The sequence below is a fragment of the Chiloscyllium plagiosum genome, unplaced genomic scaffold (assembly GCF_037043375.1).
Source record: "Chiloscyllium plagiosum isolate Xiang-an unplaced genomic scaffold, Cpla_swu_hap1 HiC_scaffold_24, whole genome shotgun sequence".
Lineage (NCBI taxonomy): Eukaryota > Metazoa > Chordata > Chondrichthyes > Orectolobiformes > Hemiscylliidae > Chiloscyllium > Chiloscyllium plagiosum.
The window spans coordinates 9,723,072-9,743,595 of record NW_028270162.1 but is presented as its reverse complement, the minus strand read 5'-3'; the positions used below and the strand labels follow the sequence as shown (position 1 = coordinate 9,743,595).

Below are 20,524 nucleotides of genomic sequence, written 5' to 3'. Positions count from 1 at the left end.
CTATTGCCAAGCATCATGGGATGTTACATGGTGTTACAAATTATTGTAGCTGCTCAATGCAGGAACACTAAGACAAATTTAACTGTAGTTTACAGCATTGCACAATATCCAAAGATGTGCTGCATAAAGGTCACACATGAACATATCAGTGTTTCAATTTGTATTCCTAGATTAACTACATTTTAGTAGAACTTCATTGGCTTCAAAGCTTTGCAACATCCTGAGGCTGTGAAATGTTACATAATGGGGTGGCACGGTGGTTCAGTGGTTAGCACTGCGCCAGGGACCCAGGTTCAATTCCAGCCTTGGCTGACTGTGTGGAGTTTGCATATTTTCCCCATGTCTGCGTGGGTTTCCTCCGGGTGCTCCAGTTTCCTCCCACAATCCAAAGATGTGCAGGTTAGGTGAATTGGCCATGCTAGATTGTCCCATAGTATTCAGGGATGTGTCGGTTAGGTGCATTAGTTGGGGGTAAATGTGGGAATGTTGGGGGAATGGGTCTTCAGTGGGTCAGTGTGGACCTGTTAGGCCAAAGGACTAAATTTAAAAAAAATTAAAATTCAAAAAAAAATTCTAATTCTAATAATGCAAGTCATTTTTTAATACAAGTTGGCGGTGAACATAATGAATTCATGCCATTTCACTGCTTGATTTACACCTAAACAAGATATACCCAGGTTATTATGGGAGTGTTTCTGTTCTTGTTTGAACATTGCTGCAACACTTGTCATTTTGAAACGTCCAAGATAGTTCCTGTTGAGATTTGCCAAGATTGGCTCCTGTATCTTGGACAGCTGCTACCTGGAAATGGTGCTTCATCCACTTTGAAGTCCTCTAATCTTCTAATAACTGCTTACACATCTATCTTCTTTGCAAGACTTACCATGTTTGTGTCCTGAAAAATCTAACTGGCAAATCCAAACATTTACCTCTGATGAATAGTAATAAGAACAAATTATTCTGAAGTGCTGCCACTTTTGTGATAATCTCCTACTCCCTCGAGGGTTTAAAAAAAAAAGCCCTTGAATTACTGCTAGACATGACAAACTTGAAATCAATTTCAGAGGCTTAGTACAATTTAAAAAAACACAACACATTCTGTTGGTACCTCAGTCAGCTAGGCTTAAGAGGAACATCATATCAATGGTCAAAATACAAGGGCAGTAAAGGGCAGGGGTGGTGGGTCAGAGGCCAGGTCATGGGGGTGGGGGGGCTGGAGGCTGGGACAACGTTGTGGGTAGGGGGAAAGAAATGGGGCCAGAGGAACTAGGACCAGAAGCCACACGAAACAGGATGGGTGAGGAAGGGTAGGAAGCAAAGTTGATGAGAGTGGGACCAGGGAGTAAGGCTGAGGGCAAAGGGTGAAGTGAGCATGCCAGTGGTTACTGTGTGTGAGCGAGAGACACAGAGAGAGAGAGGGGAAGAAGAAGCAACAGAAGGGGAGAGTACAATTTTACATCTATCAACAAAATTATGATGTATTGTATGAAAATTAGCATTGTAATGAACATTCTCAACTGAATAATCTAATGCTGGACAATTTTATTCCATAAAAAAATGTGTTTAATCACATCTCAAAGCATCTCTCAGAATGAATTACTTGCGATGTAACACCTGTGTTAGAGACAATAATGAATCATTTACCTGCAATGTCTGCAGAAAGCAGTGATAGCTTTTTTGTGTTTAGAATTGCGTTAGTCCTTTCTTCAAAAACGCAATTGTTGCTTATGTCTGTTAATTCATGTCAATTTAAATGCTGCAGTGTCTTGAAATTAGTGCTTTGCTTGTGTGTTGTGGTTTTAAGTTATAGAGCCACAATGCTTATTGAGGATATTGCTGAAATCTTCAAATTCTATTTATGGGCTCAGACCCCATTATGTCAACGTAAATACAGAAGTAATGTCACTTTGTGACTGCATCACCTAATAAAGGAGTCAATGAGAATGCAAAAGGAACCCTCAAAAATCAAACAAAAAGCCCTCATTAAAATCTCAAAGCACAAAGATACTTAGTCCGAGCCAGAGTTCGGTTAGGGATGTTCCAAAGACCATCACCACCTTTGTGTACAGTACGGAAGAGAAATCGTCTGAAGTACACAATCTAATGCTTCCTGCTGGAAAGAATCCACAAGTGGGAATTAGGAGAGTGTGGCAGCATGTGCAGAACAATGAGAGCGTGTGGGAGTATTTAAAATTTCTAATGTGTAAATGCTAAATTCCTTAAAGTACTGTAAGTTCAAGAGTTATTATAGGATAAAATACTTAATATAAATTCCAAACATTGTGACAAACTAATTTTACTTTATTTATGAGTGTACAGAATTAATCCAGAAATTAAATCCTGAAATACTGAACAATGCCTTGCTTTCCAAATAAAGTTAGGACACACTGTTATGCAGTATGCATGGATTGAAAACTATGGATGTAAATTTGCTCGCTGAGCTGAAAGGTTTGTTTTCAGACATGTCGCCACCATACTAGATAACATCAGTGAGCCTCCGGTGAAGCACTGATGGTATGGCTTGCTTTTTATTTATGTGCTTAGGTTTCTTTGGGTTGGTGATGTCATTTCTTGTGGTGATGTCATATCCTGTTCTTTTTCTCAGTGGGTGGTAAATGGGATCCAAGTCAGTGTGTTTATTGATAGAGTTCTGGTTGGAGTGCCATACTTCTGGGAATGCTCATGCATGTCTCTGTTGGCTTGTCGGAGAATGGATGTTTGGTCCCAGTCGAAGTGGTGTCCTTCCTCATTTGTATGTAAGGTTACTAGTGAGAGTGGGTCATTTCTTTTTGTGGCGAGTTTTTTGCCTTTTTGTCCAATGTAGTCTTTGTTACAGTTACTGCAAGGTACTTGTAAATGACATTAGTTTTGTTTGTTGTCTGTCTAGGGTTTTTCAAGTTCAATAGCTGCTGTTTTAGTGTGTTGGTGGGTTTGTGGGCTATCATGATGCCAAGAGGTCCGAGTAGTCTGGCAGTCATTCCCGAGATGTCTTTGATGTAGGGGACAGTGGCTAGGGCTTCTGGACATGTTTTGTTTGCTTGTTTGAGTTGTTGCTGAGAAATCGGCATTTTAAATCAAAGACACTATATTGAGAAAGTGAACGCACGATTTGCAGATATTAACACTTACTAACAATTGGCAATAGACCCGACCCCACAACTAGAGAACCGTATCACACCCCTACTCAAAAAACTTCAGAAATCTGGAGATGTAAATAAGACTGACTTCCAAAAAATGAAACCACGCTTCTACGGTTTAGCCTAAACTCACAAAGCAGGACCACTCCCTCAGACCCATAGTCTCGTTACCTGGAACACCAACTTACAGATTGGCCAAGGAGCTACACCAAAGATTAAAACACTTAGTAGTGGACTCACACCACTCCATTCACTCCACCCAAGAATTCCTGAAGACCAAAGATACCAAGATAGAAGAGAATAAAACAATGGTCTCCTTTGATGTAACAGCCCTGTTCACATCCACCAACATCAACCTGGCCAAGAAAACACTGAATACACTATTAGAAGAACCATAGACCAAACACCACCAACTTCATCAGCAAGGACAATATAGTGAAGCTAGTGGACCTATGCCTTACCACCCCTTCACCTTCAACAAGAAAACCTACAGACAAACCAATGGGACACTCATGGGATCTCCGATATCAGGGTTCTTAGCAGAAACGGTAATGCAGAGACTCAAACAAATAGCTCTGCCGATCATCAACCCAAATCTTGGGTCCACAATGTGGATCACACCCTTGTCATCACTAAACAAAACAAATTAGAGGAAACCTTCAAGACCATCAATAATAACTTTACCGGCATAAAATCCACAAAAGAGGGGAAAACAACAACAAACTGCCATTCCTAGATGTCACAGTAGAGCAAACAGCCAATGATGAACTTCAAACCAGCGCGTACAGGAAAACAACACATACAGTCCAAATACCTAACTACAGAAGCAATCATCCCAACACCCACAAACGAAGCTGCATTAGAACATTATTACAATGAGCCACCACACACTGCAGCACAGAGGAAAATACAGTGTATTCAAAAAGAACGGATATCCAATGAACACAGTCCGCCGATTTCTCAGCAACAAACAAACAGACAAAACACGTCCAGAAACCCTAGCCACTGCTGTGGTTCTGTTCGCCGAGCTGGAAGTTTTTGTTGCAAACGTTTCGTCCCCTGTCTAGGTGACATCCTCAGTGCTTGGGAGCCTCCTGTGAAGCGATTCTGTGGTGTTTCCTCCGGCATTTATAGTGGCCTGTCCCTGCCGCTTTCTAGGAGAAAGTGAGGACTGCAGATGCTGGAGATCAGAGCTGAAAATGTGTTGCTGGAAAAGCGCAGCAGGTCAGGCAGCATTCCCTGGATGCTGCCTGACCTGCTGCGCTTTTCCAGCAACACGTTTTCAGCCCTGCCGCTTTCTATGAAAGCAACCACCCCAATACACACAAACGAAGTTGCATCAAGACACTATTCAAAAGGGCCACAACACACTGCAGCACACCAGAACTGCAAAAAGAGGAAGAGAAACACCTATACAAGGTATTCGCCAAAAACGGATGTCCTCGCAATTTCATCAACAGATGCCTAAGGGAAAGACAACGGAACGAGGACATGCCGCAACCCAAAGGACTAGCCACACTACCACACGTCAAGAACATCTCTGAACTGACAGCCAGACTACTGCGACCACTAGGACTTACAACAGCACACAAACCAACTGCCACACTCAGACAACAACTCACCAGAACGAAGGACCCGATACCCAGCATGAGCAAAACTAATGTAGTGTACAAAATCCCATGCAAGGACTGCACAAAACACTATATAGGACAAACAGGAAGACAGCTAACGATCCGTATCCACGAACATCAACTAGCCACGAAACGACACGACCAGCTATCCCTAGTAGCCACACACGCAGACAAGCAACATGAATTCGACTGGGACAACACTACCATTATAGGGCAAGCCAAACAAAGAACAGCCAGGGAATTCCTAGAAGCATGGCGCTCATCCACAAACTCCATCAACAAACACATCGACCTGGACCCAATATACCGGCAACTACAGCGGACAGCTGAAATTGACAACCGGAAGCGGCAGGGACAGGCCACTATAAATGCCGGAGGAAACACCACAGAATCGCTTCACAGGAGGCTCCCAAGCACTGAGGATGTCACCTAGACAGGGGACGAAACGTTTGCAACAAAAACTTCCAGCTCGGCGAACAGAACCACAGCAACAAGCACCCGAGCTACAAATCTTCTCACAAACTTTGAACCCTAGCCACTCTCGCCTACACCAAAGACATCTTGGAAAAGACTGCCAGACTACTCAGACCTCTTGGCATCATGGTAGCCCACAATACACTAAAACAGTAGCAAATGAATTTGAAAAATCATATACAAACAACAAGCAAAACTAATGTCATTTACAAAATACCTTGCAAGAACTGTAACAAACACTACATTGGACAAACAGGCAGAAAACTAGCCACCAGGTTACATGAACATCAACTAGCCAAAAAAAAGACATGACCCACTCTCACTAGTGTCCTTACGTACAGATGAGGAAAGATATCACTTTGACTGGGACACATCCATTTGAGGACAAGCCAAACAGAAACATGCATGAGAATTCCCAGAAGCGGAACTCTAGCATATTGTAGTGGACAGCAAAGAGGGTTACCTCAGATTACAACAGGATCTTGACCAGATGGGCCAATGGGCTGAGAAGTGGCAGATGGAGTTTAATTCAGATAAATATGAGGTGCTGCATTTTGGGAAAGCAAATCTTAGCAGGACTTATACACTTAATGGTAAGGTCCTAGGGAGTGTTGCTGAACAAAGAGACCTTGGAATGCAGGTTCATAGCTCCTTGAAAGTGGTGTCGCAGGTAGATAGGATAGTGAAGAAGGCATTTGGTATGCTTTCTTTTATTGGTCAGAGTATTAAGTACAGGAGTTGGGAGGTCATGTTGCGGCTGTACAGGACATTGGTCAGGCCACTGTTGGAATATTGCATGCAATTCTGGTCTCCTTCCTGTCGGAAAGATGTTGTGAAACGTGAAAGGGTTCAGAAAAGATTTACAAGGATGTTGCCAGGGTTGGAGGATTTGAGCTATAGGGAGAGGCTGTACAGGCTGGAGCTGTTTTCCCTGGAGCGTCGGAGGCGGAGAGGTGACCTTATAGAGGTTTATAAAATTATGAGAGGCATGGATAGGGTAAACAGGCAATGTCTTTTCCCTGGAGTTGGGGAGTCCAGAACTAGAGGGCATAGGTTTAGGGTGAGAGGGGAAAGATATAAAAGAGACCTAAGAGGCAACTTTTTCATGCAGAGGGTGGTACATGTATGGAATGAGCTGCCAGAGGAAGTAGTGGAGGCTGGTACAATTGCAACATTTAAGAGGCCTTTGGATGGGTGTATGAATAGGAAGGGTTTGGAGGGATATGGGCCGGGTGCTGGCAGGTGGGACTAGATTGGGTTGGGAGATCTGGTTGGCATGGACAGGTTGGACTGAAGGTTCTGTTTCCATGCTGTACATCTCTATGACTTGGATTCCATTTACCAGCCCCTGAGAAAAAGAACAGGAAATGACGTCACCACAGCAAATGACATCACCAACCCAAGGAAACCTAAACCCATTATTATGAAGCGGGCCATACACCAGTGCTTCATCCGGAGGCTGACTGATGATGTTACCTAGTATGGTGACGAAACATCTGAAAACAAACCTTCCAGTTCAGTGAGCAAACCTACATCCTATTAAGGATCCTTTGAAGCCTATACCAAAGATTTTCACCTGAAAACTGTCCGACAGCAAAGTTACATTTTTACAACAACATAATTAACATATTATTTATTTATTAAATAAACAGACGCTCAGACAGTGGCAGTAAAGAATGGTATTTGCCGAGATTGGGATGAGCATTACTAGGAGAAAGTGAGGACTGAAGATGCTGGAGAGCAGAGCTGAAAATGTGTTGCTGGAAAAGCGCAGCAGGTCAGGCAGCATCCAAGGAGCAGGAGAATCGATGTTTCGGGCATGAGCCCTTCTTTAGGAATGAGGAAAGTGTGCCAAGCAAGCTAAGATAAAAGGTAGGGAGGAGGGACTTGGGAACAATTCTCCTGCTCCTTGGATGCTGCCTGACCTCCATGAACATTACTAGCACATGGACCTAGATATCCCATGAACTGGTTCTCAGCAGTAACTCCCAGAGGCAGCCAAGGTGAGTCCTGTTGGATAAATCAGACTCCCAGCTGTTAAATCTCCCACTTCAAATTAAAGTCCTACAGCACCTGTAACATTGAAGCTGCATCAAAAAAGCTAAATTTTTTCTTTTGTGCAAAGCATCACTTAGTCTTCTTAACAAGCTGTAAAACTCAGATCTCTCTAAAACCTAAATACCACCAGCACCCTGCTCACATGCCAAAGATAAGGGCAGATCCTCTGAGTGATCTTTCTCTCCGGAAGTGCTATCACACACGACCAAATGGTTTTGTTTCCCATCACCGAATCACCATGAGATTTTTTTTTATTTTTAACAAGTAACCACTACCAGTAGATCACTCATGTAGCCAATTAGGTATTTACATTCAAAGTCCATAACAGGCAATGCAAAGTGATCCTTTGCTCACATACTGCCTGCTAATGCATTCACCTGCGTCATTTCGGCTCTCTGTCTCATCTTTCTTGAGCTTGAATTACGTTGCTCTGAATGCACTACCACCACCTTGACTGCTAGCAAGATTCACAGAATCATCTCTAAGTCAAACACATGGTTTACCAGGAGATCCTGCACAATATTCCCCTTTCTCTACAAACCTAGGCTTTCAAAGATGAAGCACGGCCACAAATGCCCTTCAGCCTACTCTACGTTATCTTACTCAAAAAACTTGGAGAAAAGACTGAAGCTGCATTCAAACTGCAGACTATCTGCTCTCTTGATCAAACAGGAAATGTGGAGGAAGAATTGAAAACAATCAACAGGAAAGCACAAGGGGATGAAACTCTAATCAGTCAAGTTTAACTGCATTTCTATACAATTCATTATGGTAGCGCCCAGAAAAAGACTGAACAGTGCAATAGAGAGGAAATCATTATGTTAAAGAGTTAACCTCTTCTCATTGCTTTATCTCCCACTGTCTAAAACACCTGGTATGGGTGTGTTAACACAGAAACACTGAGTGTAAACTCAAAAGCACAGATCAAAGTGCTTACAGTTTACTTCTAGGTTTGCTGAACAGAGGCAGGGCTGACCAAAAATAAAGTTAAGATCTTCATGATGGACTCATTGTAAATAGATCTGACAGTGAGAAAAATTAGGTGGATTACTATGCTGTTGAGCCTGTGAAACTACACATTTGTATTCATTCAAGTGGGCCTTTTATACAGTTGAATATACTCAGTTTACATACCATTGAGTTCATAAGACTTATATAACATTGTACCCACTTCAACTTGAAAACCAAACTCACTAAAGAAACGTTTTATGGTTGATTCAGCAATTCTGCAGTGAACAAACTGCTTTTCGAACAATGCAAGCTTCCCACAATGTCTCAACGAGTCTAACTGGTAAGTAGCTGAGCCAAACAGATCAGTTTGAAACCTTCCTTAATTCCATATTTCCGCTGGGTCAACTGGAACAGTGGAGGGCTGAAGGTGGCCTCAGCCACTTTGAGTGAGAGTGGGAAAGGTAATGGCTCACATTGCCACAACTTCAGTGAACCTGGATTCAAAGAGAATATGAGGGTCTCTTGAGACAATTAACCTGAACTCCTTACATTCACAAGGATGAGGCACCACTTGGCATTACATTTCTGGGTATGTATTCCAAATCTTGTTTCTTCTCTCCCAAAATATATTGCTTCACACTTCATTTTACCTGTTTGCCCATTTGCTGGCCTGACTCCTCTAGAAGTCTTCCGCCGTTTCTAAAGTTTGCCAAAACCCTCTCTCTTCCATTAATGGTAAATTTCAACACACACGTATGTGTTAGTGAGCACCAGAAGTAAATTTCAACCTGACACTCCTTACAGCCATTTAGATCCAATATCAATTGCTAGTGCACAGAATTTCTCATCCTTCTCCAATTGAAGCAACCCTGTAACTCACTCTTTTCATCTTTAACCAACATTCTATGTAGGCTGGTACATTTCCTACTACAATATACCATATATGTTTTTCACTTGTTACAAAGAATCAACATCCAAATTCATAGTGCTGTGAGCCTGTGAAACGCCACATCTCATTAAATCTAACTCTTTTCCGAGTTAGGTGTCAATAAAAATCAAAAAGTACAAGGTAGAACATTAAAACATGCTATAAAAATGGGTAGTATTCTCCCTCTACTCTTTCATTCCCCCATCCTCCTCCCCAATATTCAGCAAGGTTTTTCAATGAGTGCCTGAATAGTACATATTTGATTCCAGTTGTATGGTGAATTAATTATTTTTATTAAGGTTGCTGATAAAGAGAGTAATAAATGATGTCCATGTCCCTGGAAAGATAAGGCCCAAAAAACCGTAGCCAGGAATTTTTCTTCTCAATACTCTCCAGGACTTGTGTGCTGGAAGATTACAAGTGGAGTTTGAGTGAGAACAGTATGAAGCGCATCACAGATGTTCCCCCTTCAGATGGAACACCAATGCTGAGTGGAGAGGCTCCTGTGAGCGATGGGTATTTGGGTAACAATGAAAGACTATCAATATGTTTGCAACCAAACCCTAATGGATTTTCAAAACTTGAACCAAACTATAGGGCAAGGGTACACAATCTAGCATACAAAAACACCACTGAATATTAATAACAATGCATTATAATGGACTGAACTATAATTAATCTGTCATGCCATTTTATTGCCCAATAAAAATATTATTGGTGAATTTTATGAAGGTTGCATGTTTTCCTAATGCAAAGATACACAAATGCAAGTTTGTAAAATCACCACAATGTTTCTGATTAAAGGGGTGTGTTAAGATTTGATATTCTTACCAATTGCCCACATCACGGTATCAAAAGACTCTCGTTCTTCCACATTCGACTCCAGATTTTTCCAAATAACCTGCAGTTTTCCACTGTCCAATTTTTCTATTTTGATTGGAATACATTTCCAAAAGATTCTGGTGCCATAAGATGCCATATGGTCTGTCACCAAATGGGCCATTTGCTACATTAAAAGAAAATGAGAAGTAAGTTAATTTGCAACCGCATATTGTCAGGCAATATTTATATGAGCTATCTCGGAAGAAAGTTGAATTTTTCAGTTTTAGCCTTTATTTTCTGAGGAGTGGCAATCTCTCACAGATTACCCCTCCGATCCTCCATATTTACATAATGAAAGAGCTCCCCATTTCTGACAGGAGATTCCCATCAGGGCAGAGCTGTGCTTTCATTCTGATAGGCTCCTTGTAGTGCAGAATAGACGAGGGAACTCAAGAATGCACAGTGAAACAAATAAATTTTAGATGGAACATTTTATATAGCGTTATCTTAGCAAAATAGTACTATATAAAACACAGAGTATTACTCGAAACAAAAATTGCTGGAGGTCACAGCAGGTCAGACAGCATTCGTGGAGAAAGAGCAAGCTAACGTTGAGTCCACATGACTCACTGGTAGCACGGTGGCTCATTGCTTAGCACTGCTGCCTCTCAGCACCAGGGACCCAGGTTCAATTCCAGCCACAGGCGACCGTCTGTGTGGAGTTTGCACATGCTCCAAGTGTTTGTGTGGGTTTCCTTCGGTTTCCTCCCACAGTCCAAGGATGTGCAGATTAGGTAAACTGGCCATGTTGAATTGCCCGTACTGTTTAGTGATGCACAGATTAGATGCATTAGTCAGGGTAATTGTAGAAAAGTGGGTCTGGGTGGGATATTCTTCAGAGTGGACTTGTAGGACAAATTGGCCTGTTTTGACACTGTAGGGAATCTATGATTCATCACAGCTGACATGAACTGAGGAGGGGGGAGCATTTATGCAATAGTGGGAGCGTGGAATGCTGGGGAGAAAGGGTGTTGATAGAGCAGATCAAGTGATTGGAATGTGAGAAGGGCAGAACAGTGGTGTGTCTAATTGCCAAAGTGGAAAGATCAGACAGTCCTACTGGAATGGGGGGAGGGGAGGGGAGAGAGGACATGGTGACAGAGAATACAACAAGTAAAGCTAAAAGGGAAGGAATGGAAGTTGGCTCACAATTTGAAGGTGCTGAACTCAATATCACATCCAGAAGGTTGTAAATTGTCTAATCTAAAGATGCAATGTTGTTTCTCCAGTTTGTGATATGATTTGATGGACCATTGCAGCATGCCAAGGACGGACAAGCTGGTGTGCAAGCAGGACACTGTGTTAAAATGACCGGCTGGAGGTGTTCTGCAAAGTGGTCACCCAGGCTGCATTTGGTTTCTTCAATGTAGAGGCGGTCACATTGGGTGCTCTTGCTCCTATAAAACGATGCGTTTTCCAACTTACTGCAATCAATGACATGAAAGATCTGTTCGGACATTTTAAAATATATTATGGATGTATGAGGGACAACAAGGACATCGTGGAGCTTAGATGCAAATAAACAATCAGGTTACATTCTTGTAGTTGATATTACCCAAATATTTTTGAAGATTTTATTTAAATGATCAACCATTCACCAATCTTCATTAAATATATCTGTTCTTGTGCCTCATTGTGTAGAATAATTGCTCTGTCATTGCATTAAAGGGAGGCGGTAATTTTACTAACTGTTGCATAGTCTCTGCTCTCTAACAGAGCTTCTAACCCCATACTCTCACCTTTACAAAACCTATGTAAGATTGCCCAAAACAATCTTACCCATTTCCTGTCAAAGTACCCAAAGTATCTGTATCCTTGATTACATACACTGGTTACCAATCTGCCAAAACCTCATATTAAATTCTTACCTTGGTATTTCAAACCTCTACTGGCCTTGCCTCACCTTATGTCTGCAACCTCCTCAAACTCATCATTCCTCACCCTCCAAATCCTCCATTCCTCTTCTGCATCATTCTGCCTTTTGTCCCAGCAGGTCCAACCATGCCATGACCTAACTGGGCCTCACACCACACTCAAATTCTCTCCCTTAAACCCATCCAATTCTATCATCTCTAAGACCATCCTTAAATCCGACCTCTTCGATCAAGTTTGTGTTCTTCCAAACATTCAAAAGAGCATTAAATAAGTACTCATATTAAGCTGCTCCTATGACAAGTCTACAGGTACAATATTTCTAAGTGAAAACAGACCCACAAAGAAGTCTTTAAAGAATATCATTATATCACAGAAAAAAAAACAGCCTCTGTATTTCATTTCATGAATCCAGACAACTTCAAACAATCTGTTAATGAAAAATCAAACCAATTTAATAGTTAAATATAGAAATATTCCTTATCATACCTGGTCAAAGCCACGGAGAGGAATGCTTCGCACCATGATCGAAGTGTCCAAACCAACACCAGTTAAAAATCCAGCACATTCCAAGGCCACATCTAATGAAGTATCAGGTTAAGGATCCAAACATTAATGCACTATGCATGGGGTTTTAAAAACTGCTTTTATCAAACCTGGTGATTGACATTAGATATGGTTCATCAACATGAAATTATGTTTAGTATCCTTAATGTTGGGTAAAATTATTGAGTATATAACTTTATACTCATGATGAATAAAAGGCCCAAAATGTAAATTCTCCTGCTCCTCAGATGCTGCCTCACCTGTTGTGCTTTTCCAGCACTCCACTCTTGACTTTGATCTTCAGCATCTGCAGTCCTTATAATCTTATAGGCAGCCTCACAATTGCGAATGAATTCCGTTCCCGAGTCTGTTCGCAAGTCGATTTATACTCAGGTCAGAATGCAATGCAGGACAATGTAAAGCAGCCATTCTTAAGGACAGAAAATGATTGTATGTCAGGTCTTTAAAATTATACTCCTGTATAGGATCGTAAGTACAAGCATTTATTAGTCTATTAATGGTTTTCCAAAGAAGGATACAGCTTGCACCAATGACCAACCTATAAAGAGAAGGGAAAAAATATTAAAGTGAGAAATGTAATTTTCTTTTGGTGCTACACTTTTTTTCCTTTCAACCCCAGCAACCCATACACTGTTCTGTAAAATATACTGAATGGTATACAGTACTGAGTGCTGGTGTCTGTCAATCTCAGGCATGTGCCAGCTCTTGAGAAGAGCTCAAGACCAGGGGAGGAAGGCCCACTCATTGCTGCAGGGTTGATAAAGTTTATCATTGGATTGGATTGTAATCGACAAATACAGAAGCACAAGGCATCCTCCCAAAGCCTGTAGCCACTGATTGGCAACAAGTAATGTAGCTTAATATACTGTTCTTTGATAGAACAATTAGAACACTGACACACACACACCTCTGATTGCTGCAGGAATTTCTTATGCAATGTCCCAAACCATCTTCAGCTGCTTCAGCCATGTCCTTCCCACCATCATAAGGTCAGAGATGGGGGTGATCGCGAAAGGCTGCACAATGTTGAGTACCATTTGTGACTCGGCAAGTACCAAAGCAGTCCATGGTAAAATACAGCAAGACCAGGACAATATCCAGGCTTGGACTCATAGTGCCAAAAACATTCGTGGCACACAAATGCCACACAATGACCAGCACCAACAAGAGAGAATTCAACCATTGTCCCTTGACATTCAACAACATTACCATTATTGAGTGGCCCACAATCAACATTGACCAAACCTGAACTCAATTAGCCATATATATAGTGTGGCTAAAAAGACCAAATTAAAGGCCAGGAATCCTGCAATTAAGTTACTTCCTCAGGCCAGAAAACCTGCTCACCATTTACAAACTACAAATCAGAAGTGTGAGGAAATACTTTCCACTTGTCTGGATGAATGCAGTACTTCAGAAGCTCAACACCACTCAGCGTAAGGCTGCTACCTTCATTGGCACCTCAATTAACACCTTCAATATTCATTCCCATCTCTCACCGAGGCATTGTGGCAGCAGGGTATTCTATTTACTAGACGGTCTGCAAAACTCACCAACATACTTGCATTGCACCTTCCAAGTTTGTGACCTCTACAATTAGAGGACAAGGACAGAAAATAGATGGGAATACCACTGCCTACAAGTTTTCCACCAAGCTACACTTTATCCTGACTTGGAGTTGTACAGCATTCCTTCACTGTCACTGGGTCAAAATCCTTAAACTCCCTCCCTGGGCTTGAGGCAGTGGGAAGGATACAAATCATCCTATTTAACAGTAGCCAAACTACCAGCGGAGGACCAGAGATGGCCTACCTCACATGTGGTGGGAATGAAAGGAAAAAAAATGTCAACTGTGTTTACTGCAACAAGTGGATTCCAATGTGATTAACTTCTTGGTCATTTGGTAGCTTTATTCAGCCCAAATTAGTTTCCATCTGGCCAATACCGAGGAATGTTTACAGGGCAGTCTTCCATTTAAAACTCAGCCAAACGTCCTACAAAATGCAATCAAACCAAGTGAGATTCAGAGAGGTTAGCTATGATGCCGGTTCTCTAATCAGCTGATCTGGTCGTTCATGGCCTGTGACTATAATGAAATTAGGTGTCTAGATCTCTTTAAAGCATCAGTGTGGTTCCATCCTGATGGTATATGCATATTCTGAGGAACATGGCAAGTGAAGGTTTGTCACACTATCCACCAATATTACGTATTCGCAGAATGGAAAACTTTACTGAGAATATATTATGACATGGAGATGCCAGAGTTGGACTGGGTTGGACAAGGTCAAAAAATCAATGACACCAGGTTACAATCCAACAAGTTTATTTGAGATTGCAAGCTTTTGGAGCTCCACTCTTTCTCCCAAACGCCTATAATTTCAAGTAAACCTGTTGAACTATAACCTGGTGTCATTTCATTTTTGACCTTGAGAATATATTAGGTTAAGAGAGACTCCAATGTTTTCCCCCAGTGTGTCATATTCCAATAAGCAAAGGTTAAACATAAGAAAACTGTAACCTTTTCCGTCAACAAAAAACAGTTCGGGTGTTCAGTTTAAAGTCGAACAATATCTCTTAGTGCTGTGGAAGGGTGTGCGCGCCTTGGTTATGAACAATTTACACGAATCAGACTTAAACCTATGATCTTATGAATCCAATTGCAGTACGACTCAGCTCTCAGTCTGTAGCTCTGCGATATAGCTTTTTTCTGCAGAGGAATAAATGTAAGCACATTCTTTTTTTAAAGGTCATAATACAAGTGGTAAAATACTTCTGAAAATACAGTAAAAGCTACAAAGGGCAAAAAAAAACTTTTGCTATCTGTGTGGCCCACACAAAATTAAGCTTCAAGACATTTGAAGGATGAGGCGATGGTGGAATGGACAATTCTAATGACAAGACTAATCCCTTTAGGAATTAACAACACAATACAGCTAAAAATGCAATACATATTGCAGAAGACTACCAGTATTTAATGTTACTGCCCCAAGGGCTACATCATTGGTGTTAAGTCCACAATGAGCTGTACACAATAGGAATTTGCCTTGGGCTGCTATCCAGAATACCATAGGTCACTCGTGCATAAGCAGTTGAAGCTTCCAATACCCTGTTAATGGATGTCAATGTTTCTATTATCCAGCTGGTTTATCTGAAAGGTGATCTGTTGGATACAGATACACAGATCTTCAAGGCAGTATATTTATTTTACTGAATACATAGCATTTAATTGCATTCATCATAATCAGTCCCTCAACCTCCTGTGCAACTTTATTAATTCATTGTGGACAATTATTTGCATTAGCAGTTATCATGTTACTTATCTTTTTTTTTAAATCATTCATGGAATGTGGATGTTGTTGACTGTATTGACCATCCTTGATTGCATTGGAGAGGCAGTGAATGGCTTTCTCGAAGTTTTAGACTCGCACAATGCTGTTAGGAAGGGAATATGATACGAAGATAGGTGGAGTTGTGGACAGTGAGGAGGGCTGTTGTCGGCTGCAGAGGGACTTAGATGTGATGCAGAGCTGGGCTGAGGAGTGGCAGATGGAGTTCAACCCTGCCAAGTGTGAGGTTGTCCATTTTGGAAGAACAAATAAGAATGCGGAATACAGGGTTAATGGTAGGGTTCTTAGTCAGGTGGATGAACAGAGGGATCTTGGGGTCTATGTACATAGATCTTTGAAGGTTGCCACTCAGGTGGATAGAGTTTGTAAGAAGGCCTATGGAGTATTATCGTTCATTAGCAGAGGGATTGAATTCAAGAGTCGTGAAGTGATGTTGCAGCTGTACAGGACTTTGGTTAGGCCACAGTTGGAGTACTGTGTGCAGTTCTGGTCGCCTCACTTTAGGAAAGATGTGGAAGCTTTGGAGAGGGTGCAGAGAAGATTTACCAGGATGTTGCCTGGAATGGAGAGGAAGTCGTACGAGGATAGGTTGAGAGTTCTCGGCCTTTTCTCGTTGGAACGGCGAAGGATGAGGGGTGACTTGATAGAGGTTTATAAGATGATCAGAGGAATAGATAGAGTAGACAGTCAGAAACTTTTTCCCCGGGTACAACAGAGTATTACAAGGGGACATAAATTTAAGGTGAAGGGTGGAAGGTATAGGGGAGATGTCAGGGGTGGGTTCTTTACCCAGAGAGTGGTGGGGGCATGGAATGCGCTGCCCATGGGAGTGGTAGAGTCGGAATCATTGGCGACCTTTAAGCGGCATTTGGATAGGTACATGGATGGGTACTTAATCTAGGTTAGAAGTTCGGCACAACATCGTGGGCCGAAGGGCCTGTTCTGTGCTGTATTGTTCTATGTTCTATGAATCCCAGGGCTTTGACCCAGGGACAGTGATGGAATAATCAGGTATTTTCATGTCAGGTTGATGTGCAGCTTGCATGTGGTAGTCTTTCCAGCATCTGCTGGCCTTGTACTTCTAGGTGCTGAAGGTTGTGGGTCTGAAAGGTACTGTTGACAGAGCCATAGTGAGTTAGTACATCTAATCTTGTAAATGCTCAATATTGCCACCACTTTGCGTCAGAAATTAAAGAAGTGAATGCTGAATGGGGTGTGGATCGAGAGGGATGTTTGTTCAGGCAGGTGTCAAGCTTCTTAAGTATTATTGCAGCCATACACATCCAGGTAAATGGACAGTATATCTACACACTCCTGACTGTGCCTTGTAGATAGCAGACCAGGCACCAGGGACACAAATGGTGTGTTACTCACTGCAGTATTCCTAGCATCTGAGCTGCTTTTTGTAGCTACTGTATTTATATGACTGGTCCAGTTAAGATTCTAGGTAATGGTAAACCCCAGTATATTGATAGCGTGGTAATCAGCAATGGTAATATAACTGAATATCAAGAGGATTATAGTCAGATTCTCTTTGGGTGGAGACAATCGTTGACTGGTAGTTTCTGACATGAATATAACTGTTAGGCAAAATGGAACCATCTCATACAGTTCCACCTTCAAAACAAAGACAGTCAATCCATCTTTTCAACTCAGCTTCTGGTCACTTTTCCTATTCTCCACCCAAATGCCAACTTGTAAAGCAACTTGACATATTTTGCTTGTGTTAAAGGCACTATATAAAAAAACACTGGTCCCCCAAAGCTCCAGTGCAGTGTGAACCTGGTCATTAGCCACTTTATAAACTTGACCTTCCACCAACGCCTTGCACTGAAAGCAGAGGGATTGGAGCTTCTGTACCTGTGAAAGATTCAACACGTGAATAAATTGTTACAAGCAGGTAAGGCACAGCCCACAACCCTGGCCTTGGGAACATGCTTTGAATTCAGCATGTACCAGACACAGGGTGCAGCTTTGGGCAACATGCGGCAAGATAGTTTATCAATTTTCAGCCATTTTGACAGAGGTATCCTTTTCTGCATCATTTCAGGATGATCCATTTTTCAAAAAGGTAAAGGACTCTTAGTTCTGACATCTCAAAATCAGAGACGTTGCAATCTTATAATTCCAGTAACTTTCACAAAGTATTGTCCACTTTTGCTGATCCTAAAGGATTGTCAATTTAAAGCAAAATAATTTAAAATGCGGCCAAAAAGAGGAAAACTTTTGGGATCAGGAACATCTCAACAATGAACGCAGAAGAAATACCCTGAACTATGCCAAAAAATTAGATAACTAATTAAATGATTTGATCACAACATATTCTGTGAAAACTGCAAAAGAACAGTCATATTTGTTGAGTAAGAACAAAAAAAGCTACTGTAACCCCTCAAGGCTTATTCTGACTATTATTGCAGGAATGTGATAAGGTCAACAGTAATACACCTCCCATACACTGTTAAAACCTGTATCAACAACAACCAGACAAAAGTAGTATTAGGCGTATGATCTTCTATTCATGTAGCAAGATCATTGCTCATTTGCAAACTTCAAAATGATTAATTTCACCCTGTCAACTTGATCTACAACTCCAGAATTGAGAATAGAAATCTGTACGAAAGAAAATGTGTATTTTTGTACTGCTTTAGCTCCAAAACTGACATTACAACATTAGTGTTTCTATTCACTGATGCAGATGTAAGCCACGTTTCAGTGTGGACTCTGAATGCTGGATATCCACTGCTATCTAGTGGTGGTAAATAGAAATAGCAATAAAATGCTTTGAATAACTAGGGGCAGCACACTGCAATGTGTGCTGTATGCAATGACAAAGAGAAGGGCTTGTATCACACCATGGTCAATTAGCCGGCTGGTTGGCCTAATTGGTTGGATGGCTAGTTTGCAATGCAGATTGATGCCAACAGTGTGTGTTCAATTCCTGCACTGGCTGGGGTTCCTTCTCAAACTCTACCCTTGCCCTCATATTGCCACATTAGGGTGTGCAAAATCAGAGGGCACAGGTTTAAAGTGAGAGGGGAAAGATTTAAAAGGGACCTAAAGAGCAACTTTTTCTCACAAAGGGTGGTGCATATACGGAACGAGCTGTCAGAGGAGGTTGAGGAGTTGGGTACAATTACAACATTTAAAAGGCATCTTGATGGGTACATGAACAGGAAGAGTTTATAGGGATAGGGGCCTAATGCTGCCAAATGGAACTATCTGGTCAGTGCGGACGCGTTTGACCGCAGGGTCTGTTCCCATGCTGTTTAACTCCATGGCTCTATGAGTTAGTGCTTTACCCAGATAAAATTGCATTCAGGGAAGAACAAAAACTGGCCTTTCTAACCAAGTGCTGAATGCACTCTCGCAATTTCAGATTTGAGTCACTTGCTACTGAAGATTCGAGTTATAGGTGCTGATCTTTCAATTTCAATAGAAACGTAAGCTAAATTTTAAGCTACTTTTATAAGTCTTTTGCAGAAAAAGAACTCGAAGTATTATTCCTTTAGTTCAATTTGCCTCCACGTTGTTTATGTGAATGAACTTGGCTAGGGAACATCTGACAGGACTAAAACCACAAAAATTTAGACTAATCTATCCAAGGCAATAAGGATAAACAAATCAGTTACAGAAGATTTAACTGTTGACCATATGCCATTATTTATTAAATTTAACACTTAGGGCTTGACTTTTATTGAAAAAATTCAATGGGCCACATTTGACAAGCAGGACGTATGATACATCTGCCATGAGTTATACATGCGTTATCCTCATTTACTCCTGCTCAAAACATTTTTGCCCATTTAATCAATGTGTGTGCAAGCTGGTAGCAGCACAACGGAAACAAAGCAACTGGAACCTGAGTGATCAGAGAAAGCATTAGGGCATCTCCACAACCAATGAGGTTTCAGGATTATACCAAAACAGCCAGAGAAGAAAAATGAATTAAAGAATTCAATGCGTAATCAGGTGCCAGAAGGGAAGGAGTGACTGGATTAACATAGCACAAAGATAGAAAGAAAAAGCAAATCAAACTCTGAATATTTTAAGATTTCCCTGAAAATTTCAAAACCTGAAGAAATTTGAAAGGATGTGATGCGATGGCTCAGTTATGGCAATTGAGAGTTACAAGTTAGCAAGGAAAGACCAAAAGAGAGAACTAAGAAGAGCCAGGAGGGGACATGATAAGTCGTTGGCAGATACGATCAAGAAAAACCCTAAGGCTTTCTATAGGTATATCAGGAATAAAAGAATGACTCAAGTAAGATTAGAGCCAATCAAGCATAGTAGTGGGAAATTGTGCGTGGAGTCAGAGGAGATCGGGGAAGTGCTAAATTAATGATTCACACTAGAAAAAGACAATGGGGTTGAGGAGAATACTGAGATGCAGGCTATTAGACTAGATGGGATTGAGGTGCATAAGGAGGTGGTGTTAGCAATTCTGGAAAGTGTCAAAATAGATAAGTCCCCTGGACCAGATGGGATTTATCCCAAGATTCTCTGGGAAGCCAGGGTGGAGATTGCCGAGTCTTTGGCTTTGATCTTTACGTCGTCATTGTCTACAGGAACAATGCCAGAAGACAGGAGGATAGCAAATGTTGCTCCCTTATTCAAGGGGAGTAGAGACAACCCTGGAAATTATAGACCTATGAACCTTACTTCAGTTGTGGGTAAAGT

At 41.4% G+C, this 20,524-nt stretch overlaps 1 protein-coding gene across 1 annotated transcript in view; it reads right to left on the bottom strand.

The window, feature by feature from the left end:
• Window positions 1–20,524, bottom strand: part of txnrd2.2 (thioredoxin reductase 2, tandem duplicate 2) — an 85,735-nt gene that overhangs the window by 25,331 nt on the left and 39,880 nt on the right. Inside the window, exons 9-11 of the mRNA XM_043715390.2 lie at window positions 13,019–13,038; window positions 12,423–12,514; window positions 10,011–10,185 (exon numbers count right to left, since the gene is read on the bottom strand). Of these exons, the coding sequence (XP_043571325.2) occupies window positions 10,011–10,185; window positions 12,423–12,514; window positions 13,019–13,038 (287 nt within the window). The remainder of the gene's footprint in view (window positions 1–10,010; window positions 10,186–12,422; window positions 12,515–13,018; window positions 13,039–20,524) is intronic.